General features: G+C 44.1%; 1 protein-coding gene across 5 annotated transcripts in view; it reads left to right on the forward strand.

Annotated features, from left to right (window-relative positions):
• Window positions 1-14,363, forward strand: part of IP6K3 (inositol hexakisphosphate kinase 3) — a 45,400-nt gene extending 31,037 nt beyond the window's left edge. For all 5 annotated transcript variants that reach the window (XM_033917438.1, XM_033917439.1, XM_033917443.1 and 2 more), the window contains exons 3-6: window positions 1,011-1,215; window positions 3,977-4,155; window positions 6,261-6,436; window positions 12,879-14,363. In XM_033917438.1, coding sequence (XP_033773329.1) covers window positions 1,011-1,215; window positions 3,977-4,155; window positions 6,261-6,436; window positions 12,879-13,352 — 1,034 coding nt within the window. In that variant the 3' untranslated portion in view covers window positions 13,353-14,363. The remainder of the gene's footprint in view (window positions 1-1,010; window positions 1,216-3,976; window positions 4,156-6,260; window positions 6,437-12,878) is intronic.
• The last annotated feature ends 5,483 nt before the right edge of the window (window positions 14,364-19,846 follow it).

Consider the following 19,846-nt stretch of genomic DNA (forward strand, 5'->3'; position numbering starts at 1 on the left):
TGTGTGCCCAAACCATGTTTCCCTCATGGCAACCGAGGGCTACAGGGAGAATTGCAAAAGGAGTATGGGGGATGTCTCAGACTATATATAGAGTTTCTTTCCACTAGAAGGCATCTTTAAAGAAAATCTATCCTTCCAGACCATGCATGATTGTTTAAAAGCTCATATGGCATGTGTTGGTATCACTAGCTTATACTGACCCTAATTCATCGAAATTCTTTAATCTGTTCCTCCCTATGACTGCCTTCCATTTAGTGACACTGTGTAAAAGGAGGACAATCATAGAGGGAATAGATTAAAGAAGTATCTGATTAACTCATATTAGATGATGTCACATGTGACATCATCAAAAGCAGGACCCAATCAGTTCCAAAGTATGTGCCCCTATATGTGACAAAAGTCAAGGGTCTCAAATGTGTATCACAGCCATTAACTAACACTGATGAGTATTATATTTATAAAGAACGCCCCACGCACTATTTTTCAGCATGAGATGCATATCCAGTGAACAGTGCTACTACTTATATTACAAACTTATTGAGCCTTTAGAGGAAGAAGCACAGCTTGCTTTGTCCCTTGTAGTCGTTTTTGATCCTTCTTGCCACAGATCTGGCCTACTACTGTAGGATATCCCAACCGGGGTGCTCTGGTGATAGAGTTGTATATGGTGGGCATGCTATATCATGCTGTACAGAACAGACCCAGGACTAAGAACGGGAAGTGGTTGTTAGCCAAGAATAATCCCCAGGTGGCTTCCCTAAGATATCTCTTTAGCCAGGGTACACAGCAGGTCAAAGCTGTGATGTGCTATTAATCTATTCTGTCTCCAAAAATCTAACCTACTAGAGTTACTGTGAAAACATGCACTGACGTAGTTATGTAATACTTGACGGTGTGATGTTCCATGGCAATTTTTGGGTGTAGCTGGGTTAGTTGAGGTGATTTCCTAAGGTCAAGCTTGTTTTTTCACCTGTCTCAAGCCTCTCTTCTCTTCTGCCTCCTGTTTGAAGGTGTTGTATCTGTGTTCCTGAGGAAAGACAGCAGGGGTCGTCATGTTTTGATTGCCAGTCCCCAGGCAGAGAGCCTCACTTCCTTTGACATGGGTACAGAATCTTCGTTGTCAATTTGGGGCAAGTTGAAATGGGAGAAGGCCAGTTGTGGAGAGGGCTCTCTGACCAGCTGGAAGAAACTCAAGAAGATGACCATTAATGAAAGGTGAGGTCCCGAGACTACCAAGTGGTTTTGACCCAGTTGCTAATGCACACAGCTATGTGCTGGGGCCACATTAACCAATATAATAAGAGGAACAGGCCGCACCAAATGTAGAAACTCCAAAAAATGTTCTGCTTATAAGAGGTAATGCTATATGGTTTTTCAATTCAATAAATACAAACATCCAGTGTGACTCATGCTTGCATGGAATGTTGTTACTCTTTGGGTTTTGGCCAGGTACTAGTGACCTGGATTGGCCACCGTGAGAACAGGCTACTGGGCTTGATGGACCATTGATCTGACCCAGTAAGGCTATTCTTATGTTCTTGTTGGAGAAAAAGACCTTGGAATAGGGCCTTCAATCTATGCATCAACTGCATTCATAATATGTTCATTTAATCATTGGTCAGAAATAAACCCAATGCAAAAGGAGTCAAAATTCATAATGCCAAATTGACGAATTGTACAGGCCAAAACAACAAAAACAGTGTAGAGATGTAGGGGATTTATGAATTCTCAAGTCTTTATTTGCACCGGCAAGCAGCAAGCATTGCCTGGAGCATTGTGCCATTGGTTTATTTAATGGAATTGGTTCTCACCTTTTATCTCAACATTGTTTATGGGGGAGGGGGAGAGAGAGAATTGGATACCAGAGTATATTTGGCTTGGGGCTGGCAGATTTTCCTCCTGACGTCAATGTGGTGGGAATGGTGTGGTACCTTCTGATGCTATATAGAACAAAGTAAAGGGAACAGAAACCACACGTAAAAACCAATATAGAAAAAGCAAGTGGGGAGTGGGATAGAACACGTCAACCTTGACCCAACTGGATCCTTTCAATATAAGGACATCATGCTTATAGGACTTTTTATACATGTGATTCTATTCATGTGTTTTTGTATTTATTTTGAATTGATATAAATAATAGATTGTTTGCTTGTCTCAAGGTTGACATGTTCTGTCCCACCCCACACCTTCTGATACTATCCATTTCCTATCCTGGAAGTACTTTCACCTCATCTCCTAGGGTCCAGGTGTCCTCCTTCTTTTCTCTTGGCACTGACTGTGCTGATTAGTTCTCCAGTGCTATAAGTTCATAGAAATGGCAAAATGGCATAGAGTACAGTGCTTAGCACAGTGGCCTCTGTACTGGCTGAGACCCTCCTCTTCTCCACAGTGCCTGAGGCTGCGTATCACCATCTTAGGCCCACCTCTCCTCCATGGTGCTGAGGCTAAAGGAACACCACCTAGGATGGTGATAATTTGTAGTGATTAGTGCTTCATTGTATATTTCACTAAGCATTAGTAACCCAGCAAAATGTATAGACTATCCTGCAATTACATTCTAAGCTTTTCCGTTGTAGCTCCAACTTTATGGAATGCCATGGCACCTTGAAAATTCAGTCGACAAATTCAAGATTAAACTAAAAACGTTTTTATTCCAAGACGCATACCATAGCATTTAAATATTTCCACTCCAACAGCTAGCAAAATAAATATGAACCGCTTTCAAGAAGCGATCCCCTTTCCTGATGTTATATCCTTCCCCTTCCCCTTTTTTAATTTGTTTTTAATGATGTAATTATTAACTTTCCCCTCCCCCTTCACCCTCAAGCTCATGTTCATATCTGTAATTTATCCATTTAATGTTCACACTTCCCTTCCCCCTATAATAATTAATTTTAACCTTTCATTTTCAACATTGTAAACCGGCCAGGTCGATGGTCGGTATATTAATATACCATCGATGGTCAGTATATTAAAATTAATTAAACTTGAAACTTTTATTACATGTCTTTCACCTGTGCTTTTCAGTTACTTCCGTACACTTATTTTAGAAGACAGGTGTAAGTAAGCTTGGATAAGCTAGGTCAGAATTCAGTCTAGCAATTTCCAAACATGTCCTGGTGACACCACAACAATCTCTTTTTTAAGATATGGTTTATGGTTAGCATTGTTTGATATACCACAGTGAATATATATGTGATCAATTTGCAAGTATTGGACACCCACTGCATGCAAATTTTATTTCATATATATTCATTGCAGATGTTCTGAAAGCCCGACTGGCTGAGGGGCCATTGGGTCAGGCAGGGGAACCACTGATGTAAGTGCATCCTGTTTAACCGGTACCCCGACAAATCCGCGGAAGACAATTGCGCTCCGACAAATGTGCCCCAACAATTGCATGCATGTAGAAGTGTGCGCACAACAATTGAAGCCTGTCTAGGATATCTGGAAGGCCCTGATTTGCTCAGATGCTTCAAGCCCCTCCCACGGGATGGGGCCTGAGGAGTCTGAGCAAATCAGGGCCTTCCCGAAATCCACTAAAAGGGTTCCCATAATCATGATGTAACCCTAACCCTAACCCTAGATAGAAAGTGAATCTTTTAAGTGTAGTGGGGGGGGGGGGGTTTCTCCCCCCCTCAAAAAAGAGGGTTACCTTGTAACCCTCAAAAAGACAAAATAGTATCCTGTCGGGGCACAATTGTTGGGTCACTTTCCATTCAGTACGCGCATTTGTCCGTGTGTGCAAATGTCGGGGCACAATTATGGCGCCAAATTGTCCTGTGCGCATTTGACGGGTCACCATTTAACCAGATATAGAGTACCTCAAGCTTATCTCAAAGGGAGAGATTTCTGCCATGGGAAGTGCTGAAATACCATTCAGGTTTCACTGTCTCCTAAACCTTAACAAATTTGCTTCTGTGCCTTCATAAAAGCCAAGTACTCATGTCTGCTTTCTGCTTTACTGACTGCTTAGCTGTCCAGGGAATGCACTCCTGAGGGCGGAGGTCCATTTCCAGACGGAAGTCTCCTGCTATATGGAAGACTCCACCAGAACCTCTTCCGAAAGAATCAGCTATAACCCCTGGGGACTACAGTGTCACAAGGAGCAGCTGACACGCATGTCATCTGAGTGCCATGAAAACAAACTGCACCGTATCCTTTCCTTAGCCTGTGCTGTGTGTGCTGAAAGGATGACTCTGATACTTTAAAAGCCATCCACTGAGTTAGGAGAGAGATTCTTTTAAGTATCTGAAAATGGGTGATATGGATAGAACAGAGCTTCCCAAACGCCTTGGCGACACCATAATCAATCAGGTTTTTGGAATGCCTACAGTAAATTTCTGTGCTAAATTAGCATATATTGGTTTTCCAATGAATGCAAATTTATCTCATGCATATTCATGTGAACATGCTAAAAAACCTGGCTATGGTATTCCCAGGTCAGTTTCAGGAAGGCCTGAATTAGAAGGAGGATAATCTGGAAGTCCGTGAAAGTAATCGTCGTGACTAGCAGAGTGACAGCATAAATGTTTCCAGAGCTGAGTGATGTGGTTGGTGGAGTGGGGGGGGGGAGGGCGGAATTCTATGGACGTTTTAGGTTTCAGGTTTATTTAAAATTTGATATCGCTTATAATACTTCTGAGCGATGTACATTATAAAAACAGGGATACAATATTACAATTGAGAACATAGACAAGATACAAAAGGGTCAGGGGTAGATATGGGAAATACAAATTAGGTTAATAGGGGAAATGTCTGGAGCCTCCTGTAATTTATATTTCTTTAGAAAAAGACGTTATTCAAATAAGGATTTCGTTTTCAAAGGCGCCTTTGTGTAGAAAGGACTGCAGGGAGCTCTTGAATCTATCAAGATTTAGGGCCAGATTCACTAACCTGCCCGATGGGGCAGGTCCGACGAATTCAGCAAACTCCAATATGCAGATGGGGGCGATTGGAGTAACACCCCCATCTGCCGGCACGGATCGCTCTATAGCGATCCCCGTGCATGTGCAAACCATCTTTAGATAGTCTGCGCAAGCGCTGGACTTCTGGCCCGGCATTTTTTTTTTTTTTTTTTACTTTTTTTTTACAGCCCGTGATTTTAACCCGCTTTAAAGCCTGTGGGTTAAAACCACGGGCTTACACTGCGGGGAAGGGTGGGAGAGTCGGGGCAGGCAGGCGATGAGGGCAGCTCGGGGCAGGCAGGTGATCAGGGCAGCATCAGGGCAGGAAGGCGATCAGGGCAGCTACAGTCGGGGCAGGCAGGGAAGGCAGATCGGGGAAGCAGGAGATCGGGGCTGACAAGGCTGAGAGCAGGGCGGCAGAAGGCAGTCGGAAAGGGCTTCAGCGACTGGTCCTCGGCCGTCGCTTTTTGGATTGATCGGCCAGCACAGTTGAAACGGCAAAATTTGTTTAGTGAATCGCGTCCCTGCCTACTTTGCATGCAGTTCCCCTCATTTGCATGCACGGATCGGAATTGGATCGCAAAACAGGTTAGTGAATACTGCAGGAGGGAAATCGGGTCGCAAAGGGCTCGCAAACCGATCGGTACACGATCAGTTTGCTTAGTGAATCTAGCCCTTAGTTCTCCTCTGAGAAAAGAAGGCAAGGTGAGTGATGTGGCTAGAAAGGTGATGTTATGGAAGTTTCTGTAGATGTGGTTAAGAGTAGGGTTACCACTTGGCTCCAGAAAAAGGAGGACGGATCGAGACATTCGGGTTTTATTTCTTTTGCTTTCAATGGAAGTAAAACCCTGGTGTCTCAATCTGCCCTCCTTTTTCTGGTTCCATTATGGTAACTCTAGTTAAGAAGGAAGGGCCAGTGGCATAGTAAGGGGGGGGGCTGCCATCTTGGTTAGGGCACAGACACCTGTCCTCCTTTCTGACCCCCTGCTCCTTCCCTGCCCCCCCCCCCCCACCACCACCACTGCTGCACATGTGTGTCGCTTCTCTTCCCCCGGCAGGAGGGGGGCGGGGAAGGAGTGTGTGGAGGTGGGGTGGGCAGACAAGAGAGCAGGGAGGGGTGCCTCTCACCGTCACTACGCCACTGGGAAGGGCTAAGGAAATTTGTAGAGGTGAGTAACATGGGTTGCAAAGATACTGTGGAAGTATCTGGAGGTGTGATGTGTATAGTAGAAAATACCATTAATTTCTAGAAGTGAACCTCATAAGTAGGGGGCTGACATCTTCCCATGAGTTGTAATGTTTGAATTGAAAAGCACCTCAGTGGAAGACCTGTTTTTCCTCAACTCTGAGCAGGATTTTTGTTACTGGAAAATGTGGCTTCCCAGTTCAAGTATCCCTGTATTCTGGACTTGAAGATGGGCACACGACAGCACGGCGATGATGCCACGGAGGAGAAGAAAGCACGGCACATGAAGAAGTGTGCACAGAGTACATCCAGCTCGCTGGGAGTGCGCATCTGTGGCATGCAGGTAGCAAACGCTCCTCCTTCAGGACCACCAACAGTCCCATGAGCTGAAACTTAAGGACCTGAATTTCCATATTCTAGAACAGGGGTGGGCAACCTCGGTCCTTGAGAGCCACAATGCAGTCGAGTTTTCAGGATTTCCTCAATGAATGCGCATGAATCTATTTGCATGCACTGCCTCTGTTTTATGCAAATAGATCTCATGCATATTTATTATGGAAATCCTGAAAACCCGACCTGGCAAAGACCAAAGTTGGACACCCCTGTTCTAGAGCAAGAGTTCTCAACTCAGTCCTTGGGACATGCCCAGTCAGGTTTCAGGATATCTACAATGAATATGCATGAGATAAATTTGCATGCACTACCTGCATTGTATGTAGTGCATATTCATTATGAGCATCCCGACAAACTGGCTGGCTAAGTGTGGGGACAAGGATTGGGTAGAGAGTCATTGCTCTAGAGCAGTGGTCTCAAACTCATGGCCCGGGGGCCACATGCGGCCCGCCAGGTAGTATTTTGAGGCCCTTGGTATGTTTATCATAATCACAAAAGTACAATAAAACAGTTTCTTGATCATGTTTCTTTAGCTATAAATTACAATATTATTATTAAGACTTAGCTAAAAAGAAAGATTTATAAACTATAAAGAGTTTTACCTCATGCAAAATCGTCATTTCTTTAATAAGACATTAACTATTTTTTTCTGAGGCCCTTCAAGTACACTTCTCCCTCCGTTACCGTGGTTTCTGTATCTGCGGATTCGCTTATTCGCGATTTTTCAGTTGCTGACTCCACCCCCTAGTTTTCGGCACTGAACCCGGCGTTTCACATTGGAAATCGCTGCTCCCGGTGGTTCATGGAGGAAATCATTGCTCCCAGCGTTGTACAGGGCAAATCACAGGTCGGGTTATTCATGGTATATTATCTTTTTCAGGTCTATTTTACCAAAATACTGCGAATAACATGCAAAAGGTTATTCACGGTTTTTCGGAATTCACGGCTATGTTCTGCCCGCATCCCCCGCGAATACGGAGGGAGAAGTGTACCTACACATCCAAAATGTAGCCCTGCAAAGGGTTTGAGTTTGAGACCACTTGAAACTTTGTTCTAGAGGTTCAGAATAATTATACTTTTGCGATGCAAAAGTTCCCATCTGTCTAAATTTGTGAGCAGTCTAGTATTGTTAGAATTGTACCGAATAACAATCCTAGTGTGTTTGAAACAAGGAAGGCTTTGGAGGTCTTAAGAAGCAGGGTGGTGAAGACCTGGGGTACCCTCTGGTTGGTACCCTGGCAGCCCCATTTTATGCGGGTACAAAAGACTCCACCAAGCTCAGTTCTCTCACAGTATTAGCTTCTGTTTGATCTACACTTACCGTACTTCACTTTGGGGTTTCTGTCTGCTCATGAAAACAAACTACAAGAGGAGGTTAATGCCTGCCCAGACTTAGGACAGGGACTGTTTGTCATAAGTCAGATGCGGCATTCCATCAATGTTTCAGCCATGGCTGAGGAGAGCCTGGAGTTAATACATTTTCAGGATAGATCTTCCTCTTTCTGAGTTATTTTTAATTGAATGTGCAGTCCCCAAAGGCCGAGGCCATAAATTAGCTTCCTTGGTGCCCCCAGGAAGGCTGGGGCTCTTTTCCCATGGCTGAAGTCTATTGATTGTGCTGCTAACTTTCTCCCTTTCCAGCGGCTTGCTTTCCCAGTATTGATCCGATTTTCATTGCCCTTTGTGTCGGAAATGTAGGCCAGCTTAAAGAAGGATCTGCTTGCCTCGCAGGCAGTGCTGCTTAAAAGTTTCCTTCATAAGTGGCTCAATCCACATTTTCTTGAAAGGTTCTTTTTATAGTGTCCTCAGTAAACAAGTCCTGTTACATTCGTGGTGGGAAAAGTGTAATTAAGTCAGTGTGTAGCATGCTGATGAGCAGTGGAGCGTTTCCTGGCATGCATGCTCAGATGGATATGTGCACAACTGTTTTCAGGGCTGAGAACAGAAGCAGAGAACAGAATTGGTCAGACCAATGGTCCATCAAGCCCAGTAGCCCGTTCTCACGGTGGCCAATCCAAGTCACTAGTACCTGGCCAAAACCAAAGGAGTAGCAACATTCCAGCATCTCAAAGAATAGCCAGATTCTGGAACCCCAATGAGAGCAACATTCCAGAGCTGAGATTGTGATGTCATAATGCCTCATTCCACAGTGCCTCAGAGCCAACCTCATCAGTGATGTTACAATGGCTTAAATGTTCTATACTTGGCTCACGTAAGAACATAAGAATAGCCTTACTGGGTCAGACCAATGGTCCATCAAGCCCAGTAGCCCATTCTCACGGTGGCCAATCAAGGTCCCTAGTACCTGGCCAAAACCCAAGGAGTAGCAACATTCCATGCTACCGATCCAGGGCAAGCAGTGGCTTCCCCCATGTCTTTCTCAATAACAGACTATGGACTTTTCCTCCAGTAACTTGTCTAAACCTTTCTTAAAACCAGCTATGCTATCCGCTCTTACCACAATCTCTGGCAACGCGTTCCAGAGTGAAAAAAAATTTCCTCCTATTGGTTTTAAAAGTATTTCCCTGTGACCTCATCGAGTGTCCTCTAGTCTTTGTAATTTTTGACAGAGTAAACAATTGATCAACTTGTATCCACTCCACTCAAGATTTTGTAGACTTCAATCATATCTCCCCACAGCCATCTCTTTTCCAAGCTGAAGAGCCCTAACCGTTTTAGTCTTTCCTCATACGAGAGGAGTTCCATCCCCTTTACCATATTGGTCGCTCTTCTTTGAACCTTTTCTAGCACCACTCCTGTGTCTGTCTGTCTTCTTGTCATGTGGTCAATGGCTTGCACCAGCAGTCTCTCTTTCCCTCTCCCCCACAGCATGGTGTCATTTACTAAACCAGGGATGTCAGCTTGTTATACTTGAGGTCCTCTAATACTAAAACACCTGGACAGTTCTATATGGAGTATGTTCAAGAAGCCAGACATCTCTGGGAAGTACAATATTATCTAACATATTGTGCTGATAACATAAAAACTATGGACTTGCAGGCCATCCTTAATGAAAGTGCATTGGCATTGTAAAGGGGTTGGGACAGAGCGCCCTTCATGCCACGTTGGCGGGGGCACTGATACCTCTCCTCTCCCCCTCCCCCCCCCCGCATACCTCTCCAAATCTTTGCTGGAATTGAGCAGCATCTCTTATCCACTGCTTGCGCTGGCCTCATCCATCCTTCTGCCATCACTTCCTGTTTACGGGGACAGGGAAGTGATGTCAAAGGGAAGGATGAGGTCACTGCAAGCAGCAGATATGAAATGCTGCTCAGTGCTCACTACTGGCGAGGATTTGAAGAGGTACGGGGATGCGGGGAAGGGTATATCAGGGAGGATGCAGGGCATGGGAGAGGGTATATGGGGGTGCATGGCGATGCCAGGAAGGCACATGGCGTAAACATCCCTCACTATAGCACTGTGAAGGTGCATGAGATATATTTTCCATGCATTAAAGGCAGTTCACATAAATGCAAGCACATTATGCATATTCATCAGGTACATCCTGAAATCCAGACCCTCGAGTAAAGTAGTTTTGAGTGGAAGCAAGGGGATAATACCGTTATCCTTCTCCTGAATAAAGTGCTTCATGGGTCACTTAAGGGCATGGAATTGAATTCTGGATTTTCAGATGTTAGAAAAATACAAACAGCCCAACACAATACAAAACCCCCCTGTTTCACTACTTGTTCTGTTTTCTATGCTCTCTTCACTGCTGGTTGTATGTTCACTTCGCAATTGCTAATAAAGATATATAAAAAAAAAAAAAAATACAAACAATGTCATTAAGCTAATAAAGGGGACATAGGGCTCTACATGCTGACTAACTGCCCAATAGGGATGAGCTTCTCATTTGCAACTACAGTCAAACTTTGGATAGCGAGCAACAAGACAAGCAAAACATTTTATTAAATTTTAACTCGATAAACGAGCATTGTCTTGCTATACGAGCACGTATACGTGCATCACGTCAAGTACGTACAATATACGTGCGTCGCATCGCATTGCTGAGCGCAGCTGAATGTAATACAAGCACCCACAGTTCAAGCACACACAACATGTGCACATCTCGCGCTGAGCGCGGCTGAATGTAATAAAAGCATCACACCCAATTCACCCGCAGTTCAAGCGCACCGTATAAGTGCGCATATCAGGAACGCACAGTACAGTGTTTTGTATTAAAGTTTTTGGGCTGTGGAACAAATCGTCTGGGTTTCCATTATTTCCCATGGGGAAATTCGCTTTGCTATACGAGTGCTTTGGATTACAAGCATGTTTTCAGAATGAATCATGCTCGCAAACCAAGGTTTTACTGTACATAGGAAATGTCTACAACATTTCTCATGTTACCAAAAGAAAGTGAGAAAAAATAGACACTTTGTGCTTTGTTATTTAAATAATTGTCCCACAATCATAGGAGTAAAACCAGTACTTTTTGGGCTTTTCCATTTAGAGATGGGACTTTATGATCACCGTGCATAAGGGGATGCAATTCCACTAACAAATACGTCACTAGAACAGACGGTTTTAAAATTACACTTAAAGCCTCCCCCATTCACATGGAACAAGCAACCAGCAGTGAAGAGAGCATGCTGGGTCTGTTCTCCCTGGAGAAGAGGAGACTTAGAGGGGACATGATAGAAACCTTCAAAATCCTTAAGGGCATAGAGAGAGTAAATAAGGACAGATTCTTCAAACTGTGGGGGGCCACAAACACTAGGGGTCACTCGAAGAAATTGAAAGGGGACAGGTTTAGAACAAATGCTAGGAAGTTCTTTTTTACCCAGAGGGTGGTGGACACATGGAACAAGCTTCCGGAGGAGGTGATAAGCCAGAACTCTGTACAGGGGTTCAAGAAAGGTTTGGATAGGTTCCTGGAGGACAAGGGGATAGAGGGGTACAGATAGAACTTGAGGTAGGTTGTAGAGGTGTTCAGAAACCACTTCACAGGTCGTGGACCTGATGGGCCGCCGCGGGTGCGGACCGCTGGGCGAGATGGACCTCTGGTCTGACCCAGTGGAGGCAACTTCTTATGTTCTTATGTTCTTATGTTCATTCCATTCAAATCCTGCTGCTGCTTCCTGTGATCTTGGGTAAGGCACTTAACACTCTGCAGGGGCGTCAAAGTCCCTCCGCGAGGGCCGCAATCCAGTCAGGTTTTCAGGATTTCCCCAATGAATACGCATGAGATCTATTGCATGCACTGCTTTCATTGTATGCTAATACAGTGGTCCCCAACCCTGTCTTGGAGGACCACCAGGCCAATCGGGTTTTCAGGCCAGCCCTAATGAATATGCATGAGAGAGATTTGCATACAATGGAAGGACAGGCATGCAAATTCGCTCCATGCATATTCATTTGGTATGCATGAGAGAGATTTGCATACAATGGAAGTGACAGGCATGCAAATTCGCTCCATGCATATTCATTTGGGCTATCCTGAAAACCCGATTGGCCTGGTGGTCCTCCAGGACAGGGTTGGGGACCACTGTGCTAATAGATCTCATGCATATTCATTGGGGAAGTCCTGAAAACCCGACTGGATTGCGGCCTTTGAGGACCGACGTTGACACCTGTGCTCTATTGCCTGAGATACAAACAGATTGTAAACCAAATCCAGTCCTTGAGGGCCACATCCCAGCCTGGTTTTCAGGATTTCCACAATGAATATGTATGAGATCTATTTGCATGCAATGGAAGCAATGAATACTAATAGATCTCGGGCATATTCATCGTGGAAATCCTGAAAACCAGGCTTGGTTGTGGATCTTGAGGACTGGATTTGAGGACCCCTGTTGTTAACCTTCTAGGAACAAGGAGATACCTAGTGTACTTGAATGTAAGTGATCTTGAGCTACAACTGAAAAGTGAAGTCCAAATAAAAAGATAAATTACTATGAATGCTACCTGCCATGTTTTCCCACCATAAATGTACCCCTAGCCTGTGTTACTGCTGTTAATACTTCCCTGGCATGAGTTGTTAATATTAATGCCTCTCATCTTGTTATTGATACGAAATTCCCCCTGTGTTCTTTCTATTTATACACACCCAACCATGTGCTTTCATTTGCAATGTGAATCTTGTTATAAATAGATTTTAAAGGAACGTTCTTTGATTTCTAGTTCTGTCCATCAGGATCCTTTGCTTTCACCAACGTTCAATCAATTAGATAAATAGAAGAAAACAGATCTTAAAATCTGAATTAGTGTATTCATTGACAAATGCTGACGATCAAACACTTTATGACTCCTAATTTAAAAATAAACGGGTTGGGGAAACAATCACAGCTTGCCTAATGGGCAGACTGGATGGCCTTTATCTGCTGTCAGTTTCTAAGTTTAATGTTCTAAAAAGGATACATGATTCATCCTGCATTGTCCTTTGTTTCAAGGTGTATCAAGCCGATAAGGGTCACTTCCTCTGCAAAGACAAATACTACGGAAGGAAGCTCTCAGCAGATGGCTTCAGGCAAGCTCTCTACCACTTCTTCCACAATGGAAAGCATCTTCAAAAGGATCTCGTGGAACCCATCCTCCTCCAACTGAGGGCCCTTAAGTCTGTCATTGAAGGCCAGAGTTCCTACAGGTTCTATTCCAGTTCCCTTCTCATTGTCTATGATGGACAGGAACAAGTGGATCATAAAGTTACTTCAGATCACCAAGGATGCATTCTGAAGAATGGATGTACCGCACCGCACATTGTGAACAGTTTTCCCAAGGTCGACGTCCGCATGATCGATTTTGCTCACACCACTTACAAAGGTTTGAGGGACAACCAAACCACCTACGATGGACCCGACCAAGGCTATATTTTTGGTCTGGACAATCTTATCCAAATTCTGCAGAACATTCAAGCAGGAGAATGACGAAGGCTGAAAACTGCACAGATTTGTGTTTTGTAAGAGAGATATCAGATAGCAATGAAGCTGAAAAGAGTTTCTGGCTATCCTAGACCTCGTGGGTTTTTTTTTATTCCTGTTGTTGGAATGCCTTCGACTATCCAACTGTATTTATTTACATGTGCACAGTATTTGCATAAATTAAAGCAAGGGAAGCTTTCCAGTCCGAAAAGGAAAGCGTCAATGATGCCAAACGACACTGAAAGAGCCAGACTGAAGCAAAACGTAGGGCTGCAAACTTTATATGCATTTGTGCGTTTTAACCCTGCTTCATTATTAGCAGCCAAATGTAGAACTCTATGGTCAAATCATTTTTATTGAGCTCAGCATATGAAAAATACAGAAATTACAATCTGATACAGACAAGCTCAAGTTTCAGGAAAATGGAACAAAAGAATCCTGAACTAAGCCAACCCCCCCCCCCCTCTCCCATTCCCACTTCCCCTTACTGTGGAACTCTATTACTTGAACGAGTCTTAAGGTAAAAGAACAACCTCATTCAGCTTGAAAGACTAAAACCTAATATTTTTGCAAAAAAACCCCCAAAACTTAGCAAGGCTGAAAATCTGCCAATATGTGAGTGCCGAAGAAAGCAAACATGCAAAGAAATGACTGACCATGTCTTAACATGCTGCATTAGTGGAGTTTATTGAACTCCACCAGAAGATTTATGGACAACCGTCCAATAAATGTGGCATATCGAAGGCTGGCATTAACCCCACAAGATGTCAGGCTCTAAGCTGGGCACGATGGCACCAAGAATCTCTCTTACATGCCGCTGGAGTGTGCCTTATTCTTGTGTTGTATGTGAATGTAGACAATATCGTGTCTTACTGGCTAAAGAGCAATGACTGGGACATCTTTATATAATGTTTACAGAATCTCTTCATTCCTGCAATTAAAACCACCTTCCCCAGCGGCGTGAGGAATGGGGGCATGGGTGAGGCTAACTTCTCAATAAATGTTCTCTTTCTCTCATTCAACTTGCATGTTATTCTGTTTATGTGACTCCTATTTGGGTATGCTACTTATCTCAGATGGATGAACAAGCAGAGGGTCCTTCCGGGGCAAGCTCTCAGCAGTTACAGACTCGGAGATGCCAAGTCTCACTCATTAGGAGCGTGTCACCCTCATTTGAGAGCTTTCTCACTTGCACTCTTTGAGTCCTATTTCTCACTCATCAGAGTTTTCAGCCCCAATGAACTTATCTTGATCACTGCTTTCATAGCGGGAAGCCTTGGAGAACTATTCCAAGTATGAAGAAATCTGAGTGCTATGGTGGTAATCACGAGTACATGTCAGAGAATGAGGTGTGGCCAGTCATGTGACATTCTGCACATATCAGCTGCCTCCTGATCCATGGAATAAAAATCACCGAGGGAGGGGATAATTGCAGCTTCAAGGACATGCACATTAGAGAATGACACGGGGATAAATTTTTTCCCTATCCCCGCAGGGACTCATTTCCCCCATCCCATCCCCGCGAGTTCTTTTCCTGTCCCTGCCCCATTCATGCAAGCTCCGTCCTCTTCTGCACAAGCCTCAAACACATGCAAATTTAAACATTGCTCATGCTTCCACTGGCAACCAATGTAATAAGCTCTTATTATCAATTATTACATTGGTTGCCAGTGGAAGCACGAGTAATGTTTAAATTTGCATGTTTTGTTTCAAGTTGGTTTGGGGATTGGCCCCTACCTACCTGTTATCTCATTTCGTGCTATATAACCCCGTAAGGGTAACCAGGAATTGTAACTTATTTGCATACCCAAAGATAAAGTTAGGTCCTTTTTAGACAGAATGCTAGCATTTCAAGCAAGTAAAAAACAGTCCTGGTTGGGTAACTATATCAGCGGAGCTATGTTATCTTACGTCGCCTTCCGAAAAGAAATTAAAACAGTATTATTTGATAAATTTATCTCATAACTCTAACTTTTTATCCTTAACATAATAATTTTACTGCATTAATTTAAATTTTTATTGTCTTTTTAGTTAATATGCTGTATTCTTATTTTAATATTTTGTACTTCGCTGATTGTCCAGTTTTTCTCTCTTGTGTAAACCGCCTAGAATTCTTTTGATTATGGTGGTATACAAAAATAAAGTTATGTTAATATCATAAGTATTTGAGGTTTTATTTATTCAATTTTCTATACCGTTCTCGTAAGTGAGGTCAGAACGGTTTCAATTAATTTATTCAGGTACTCAAGCATTTTTCTCTGTCTGTCCCGGCGGGCTCACAATCTATTTAATGTATCTGGGGCAACGTGGGGATTAAGTGACTTGCCCAGGGTCACAAGGAGCAGTGTGGGTTTTGAACCCAGAACCTCAGGATGCTGAGGCTGTAGCTTTTAACCCCTGCACCACACTCTGCAGTTAAAGCAGAGCTTACAGGAATGGAGCAGTGACATGGACAAAACTCATGGGGACAGGATGGGGAAATTGAGTTCCTGCAGGGAAGGGGACAAATTTATCCCTGTGTCATTCTCTAATGCAAACTATGAAAAAAAAACAGAAATCTTCAAAAATCCAAAACAAAATTTTAGGAACTTTTAATGTTTTGCTTACAGAAATAGATTTTTTGAAAGAACAAAAACAATGATACTCATTATGATAGTGTGCAATCTCTCATCGACTGAAGTATGGCAGCAAGGAGTCTTATGATAGGATACTGGTAGGAAATCACTGCATAAGAATCAGAAATTCACATAAGTACCGTATTTTCACGCATATAACGTGCGCGTTATACACGATTTTACAAACCGTGCATAACCATGCGCGTTATACGCATGAGCGCGTTGTACAAATTTTTTTTTTACATAGTTCCCCCCCCCCGACGTCCGATTCATCACCCCGAAGGACCGCTCGCACCCCCACCCCAAAGGACCACTCGCACCCCCACCCGAAGGACCGCTTGCACCCCCACAGCCTCCCCCCCTCCCCCTCCCGCATGGAGAAGCTGCCTACCGTTGTTTCCGGATGCCAGTGAGCCCAGCTGCTTCCTCTGCCGGCGGTCCTGCCCCTTCTCTGAGCCCTGCGTGCGCTGCTTCCTCTTCCGGCGGTCCCGCCCTTTCTCTGCACAAGCCTCAAACCCTTTAAACCCTTGAGCTTCATTGAGCCCTCTTGAGCTTTATAGGCCATGGAGCGATATACCGGCTGCACCCCCCCTCCCTCTCCTCGGGCCTGCCTACCAGATTGATTATCTAAGATTGTATATATCTTGAGTTAAATAGAGTGACTGGAATTGCTAACACAAGAAAGTGTATTCTTTATTCCTAAGCTGTCCAAAAATCAAACCGCCAGACAAAATTGTTCTAATAACCTATGAGCAGTAGGTTTTTTTTCCTTACACATACATAATAATTTGCATCTAATAATCATCTCTTGACTTCAGCTAGATGCTTCTGTTTATCTTTTATCCTTCCAAAACTGTTCTTCCAGGTTTATCACCTAGGTTAATGACTATTGATTGAGCTGTCAGTAAGTTCAACAGGGGAGCGTTCTCATCTGTAAGATACATTTGGATGAAAAGTCAATTTTCATTGCATCAAAATTTCCAATATCCTTTAGACTCAGATCCTGAAAAACTGCAACATGCACTTATTCATAGATACAATTAAGTCTGAATCACCGGATTGATTTGAAAAATATTTAGTCTCAATTTGCATGCAAATTTTAAAATGTCAGCTCTTCTTCTGACACGTCAGTCTAGTTCAGGCACATGGGATAGATAGTCTTTGTGAGTAATAACACTTGCGTAGGCATCAATCTATTGTTGGAAAAAACTATCACCTGGCATTTTATTGCACCTGTTGATATGCCTTTGCTGATGGATATCTCCCTACATCTCAAGGGCTGTTCCTCCTTGCTGATTTTGAAAAGTTGGCTCCTCTACCCTGTGCACATTTCCCAGAGGTTCGGCAGTTCCCCAAACTGAGGCCTCGGTAGATCTGTCCCAGGGCCGGCTGTAGGTGTGGGCAAACAGGGCAATTGCTAAGGGCCTCCATGTCACAGGGGGCCCCAAACGTGCCAGAAGTAGAAAGAGGGACAACCTGCAAGCAAGCTTTGAAGCCCCGTCATGTCTAACAGCAGCCCAGATCTGTCCACATGGAGCATTTCCACAGTGGCATAAAGATGTGTGCCAGAGGTTGTGGCAAGAGCAGATAGCATAGCTGGTTTTAAGAAAGGTTTGGACAACTTCCTGGAGGACATAGTCTGTTATTGAGAAAGACAAGGGGGAAGTCACTGCTTGTCCTGGATCGGTAGACTGGAATATTGCTACTCCATGGGATTGGCCAGGTACTAGTGACCTGGATTGGCCACCGTGAGAATGAGCTACTGGGCTTGATGGACCATTGGTCTGACCCAGTAAGGCTATTTTTATGTTCTTACGTAAGCCAAGTATAGGACAATTAAGACATTACAATATCACTGATGAGGTTGGCTCTGAGGCACTGTGGAATGAGGCATTATGACATCACAATCTCAGCTCTGGAATGTTGCTCTCATTGGGGTTCCAGAATCTGGCTATTCTTTGAGATGCTGGAATGTTGCTACTTCTTGGGATTTGGCCAGGTACTAGGGACCTGGATTGGCCACCGTGAGAATGGGCTACTGGGCTTGATGGACCATTCAGCTGACCCAGTAAGGCTATTCTTATGTTCTTAGTTGCACATCTACACCCCACCAATCTGTGCAGTAAGGAGAGCAGTGTTGCATACATAAGAACATAAGCAATGCCTCTCCTGGGTCAGACTTGAGGTCCATCTTGCCCAGCAGTCCGCTCACGTGGCGGCCCAATAGGTCCAGGACCTGAGCAGTAATCCTCTATTTATACCCTTCTATTCCCTTTTCCAGCAGGAAAGTGTCCAATCCTTTCTTAAATCCCAGTACTGTACTCTGCCTTATAACGTCCTCTGGAAGCGCATTCCAGGTGTCCACCACACGTTGGGTAAAGAAGAACTTCCTGGCATTTGTATTGAATCTGTCCCCTTTCAACTTTTCCAAACGTTCTTTCATTTTTTGAAAGTTTGAAGAATCTGTCCCTCTCTACTCTCTCTATGCCCCTCATGATCTTATAAGTCTCTATCATATCCCCTCTAAGTCTCCTCCAGGGAAAAGAAACCCAGTTTCTCCAATCTCTCAGCGTATGAAAGGTTTTCCATCCCCTTTATCAGACGTGTCGCTCTTCTCTGAACTCTCTCGAGTAACGCCATATCCTTCTTAAGGTATGGCGACCAAAACTGGATGCAGTATTCCAGGTGTGGGCGCACCATCGCCCGATACAGCGGCAGGATAACTTCTTTCGTCCTGGTTGTATTACCCTTCTTGATTATACCTAGCATTCTATTCGCTCTCTTAGCAACCGCTGCGCACTGTGCCGTCGGCTTCATTGACCTGTCCACCATTACCCCCAAGTCCCTCTCTTGGGTGCTCTCATTCAATAACATCCCTCCCATCGTATAGTTGTACCTCGGGTTTCTGCTTCCCACATGCAATACTTTACATTTCTCAACGTTGAACTTCATTTGCCATTTTGTCGCCCATTCTCCTAGTTTGTTCAAGTCTCTTTGCAATTCCTCAGAGTCCTCTTTAGTCCGAGCTCCCCTAAATAGTTTGGCGTCATCTGCAAATTCTATTATCTCACACTTCGTCCCTGTTTCTAGATCATTTATGAATATATTAAATAGCAGCAGCCCGAGCACCGAGCCCTGTGGAACACCACTCGTGACCCTCCTCCAGTCCGAGTAGTGGCCCTTCACCCCTACCCTCTGTTTCCTACCCGCCAACCAGTTTCTGATCCATCTATGTACGTCTCCGTCCACCCCATGGTTCTTCAGTTTCCGGAGTAGTCAGTCGTTCATGAGGCACCTTGTCAAAGGCTTTTTGGAAATCAAGGTATATGATGTCTATGGGGTCACCGCTGTCCATCTAATCTAATCTAATCCTTAAGTTTGTATACCGCATCATCTCCACGTTCGTAGAGCTCGACGCGGTTTACAGTAGGAGAAATAGGAAGGAACTACAACAGAGGATTAGAGGTAGAAGTGTGAAGAAAATTTAGAGGACTTGAGATGCCAAGATATAAGAGTTTCCTTGATTCCTAAGTTGGAGGGAGACTTACATTTTTTGAGAAAAGCCAGGTTTTCAGATGTTTGTGGAAAACTTGGAGAGAGCTTAAGTTCCGAAGAGGGGAGGTAAGGTTGTTCCAGAGCTCAGTGATTTTGAAGTGGAGGGAGGTCCCTAGCTTTCCTGTGTGGGAAATGCCTTTTAGCGAGGGGAAGGATAGTTTTAATTTGTAGGAGGATCTGGTGGTATTAGGGTTTGAGGAATTCCAATAAAGAGGGATAAAGGGAGGGAGGATACCATATAGGATTTTGAAAGTTAAACAGGCACATTTATAGTGGACCCTGGCGATTATCGGAAGCCAGTGGAGCTTGGCCAGGAGCGGGGAGACATGG

Source organism: Geotrypetes seraphini, chromosome 13 (genome assembly GCF_902459505.1).
Source record: "Geotrypetes seraphini chromosome 13, aGeoSer1.1, whole genome shotgun sequence".
NCBI lineage: Eukaryota > Metazoa > Chordata > Amphibia > Gymnophiona > Dermophiidae > Geotrypetes > Geotrypetes seraphini.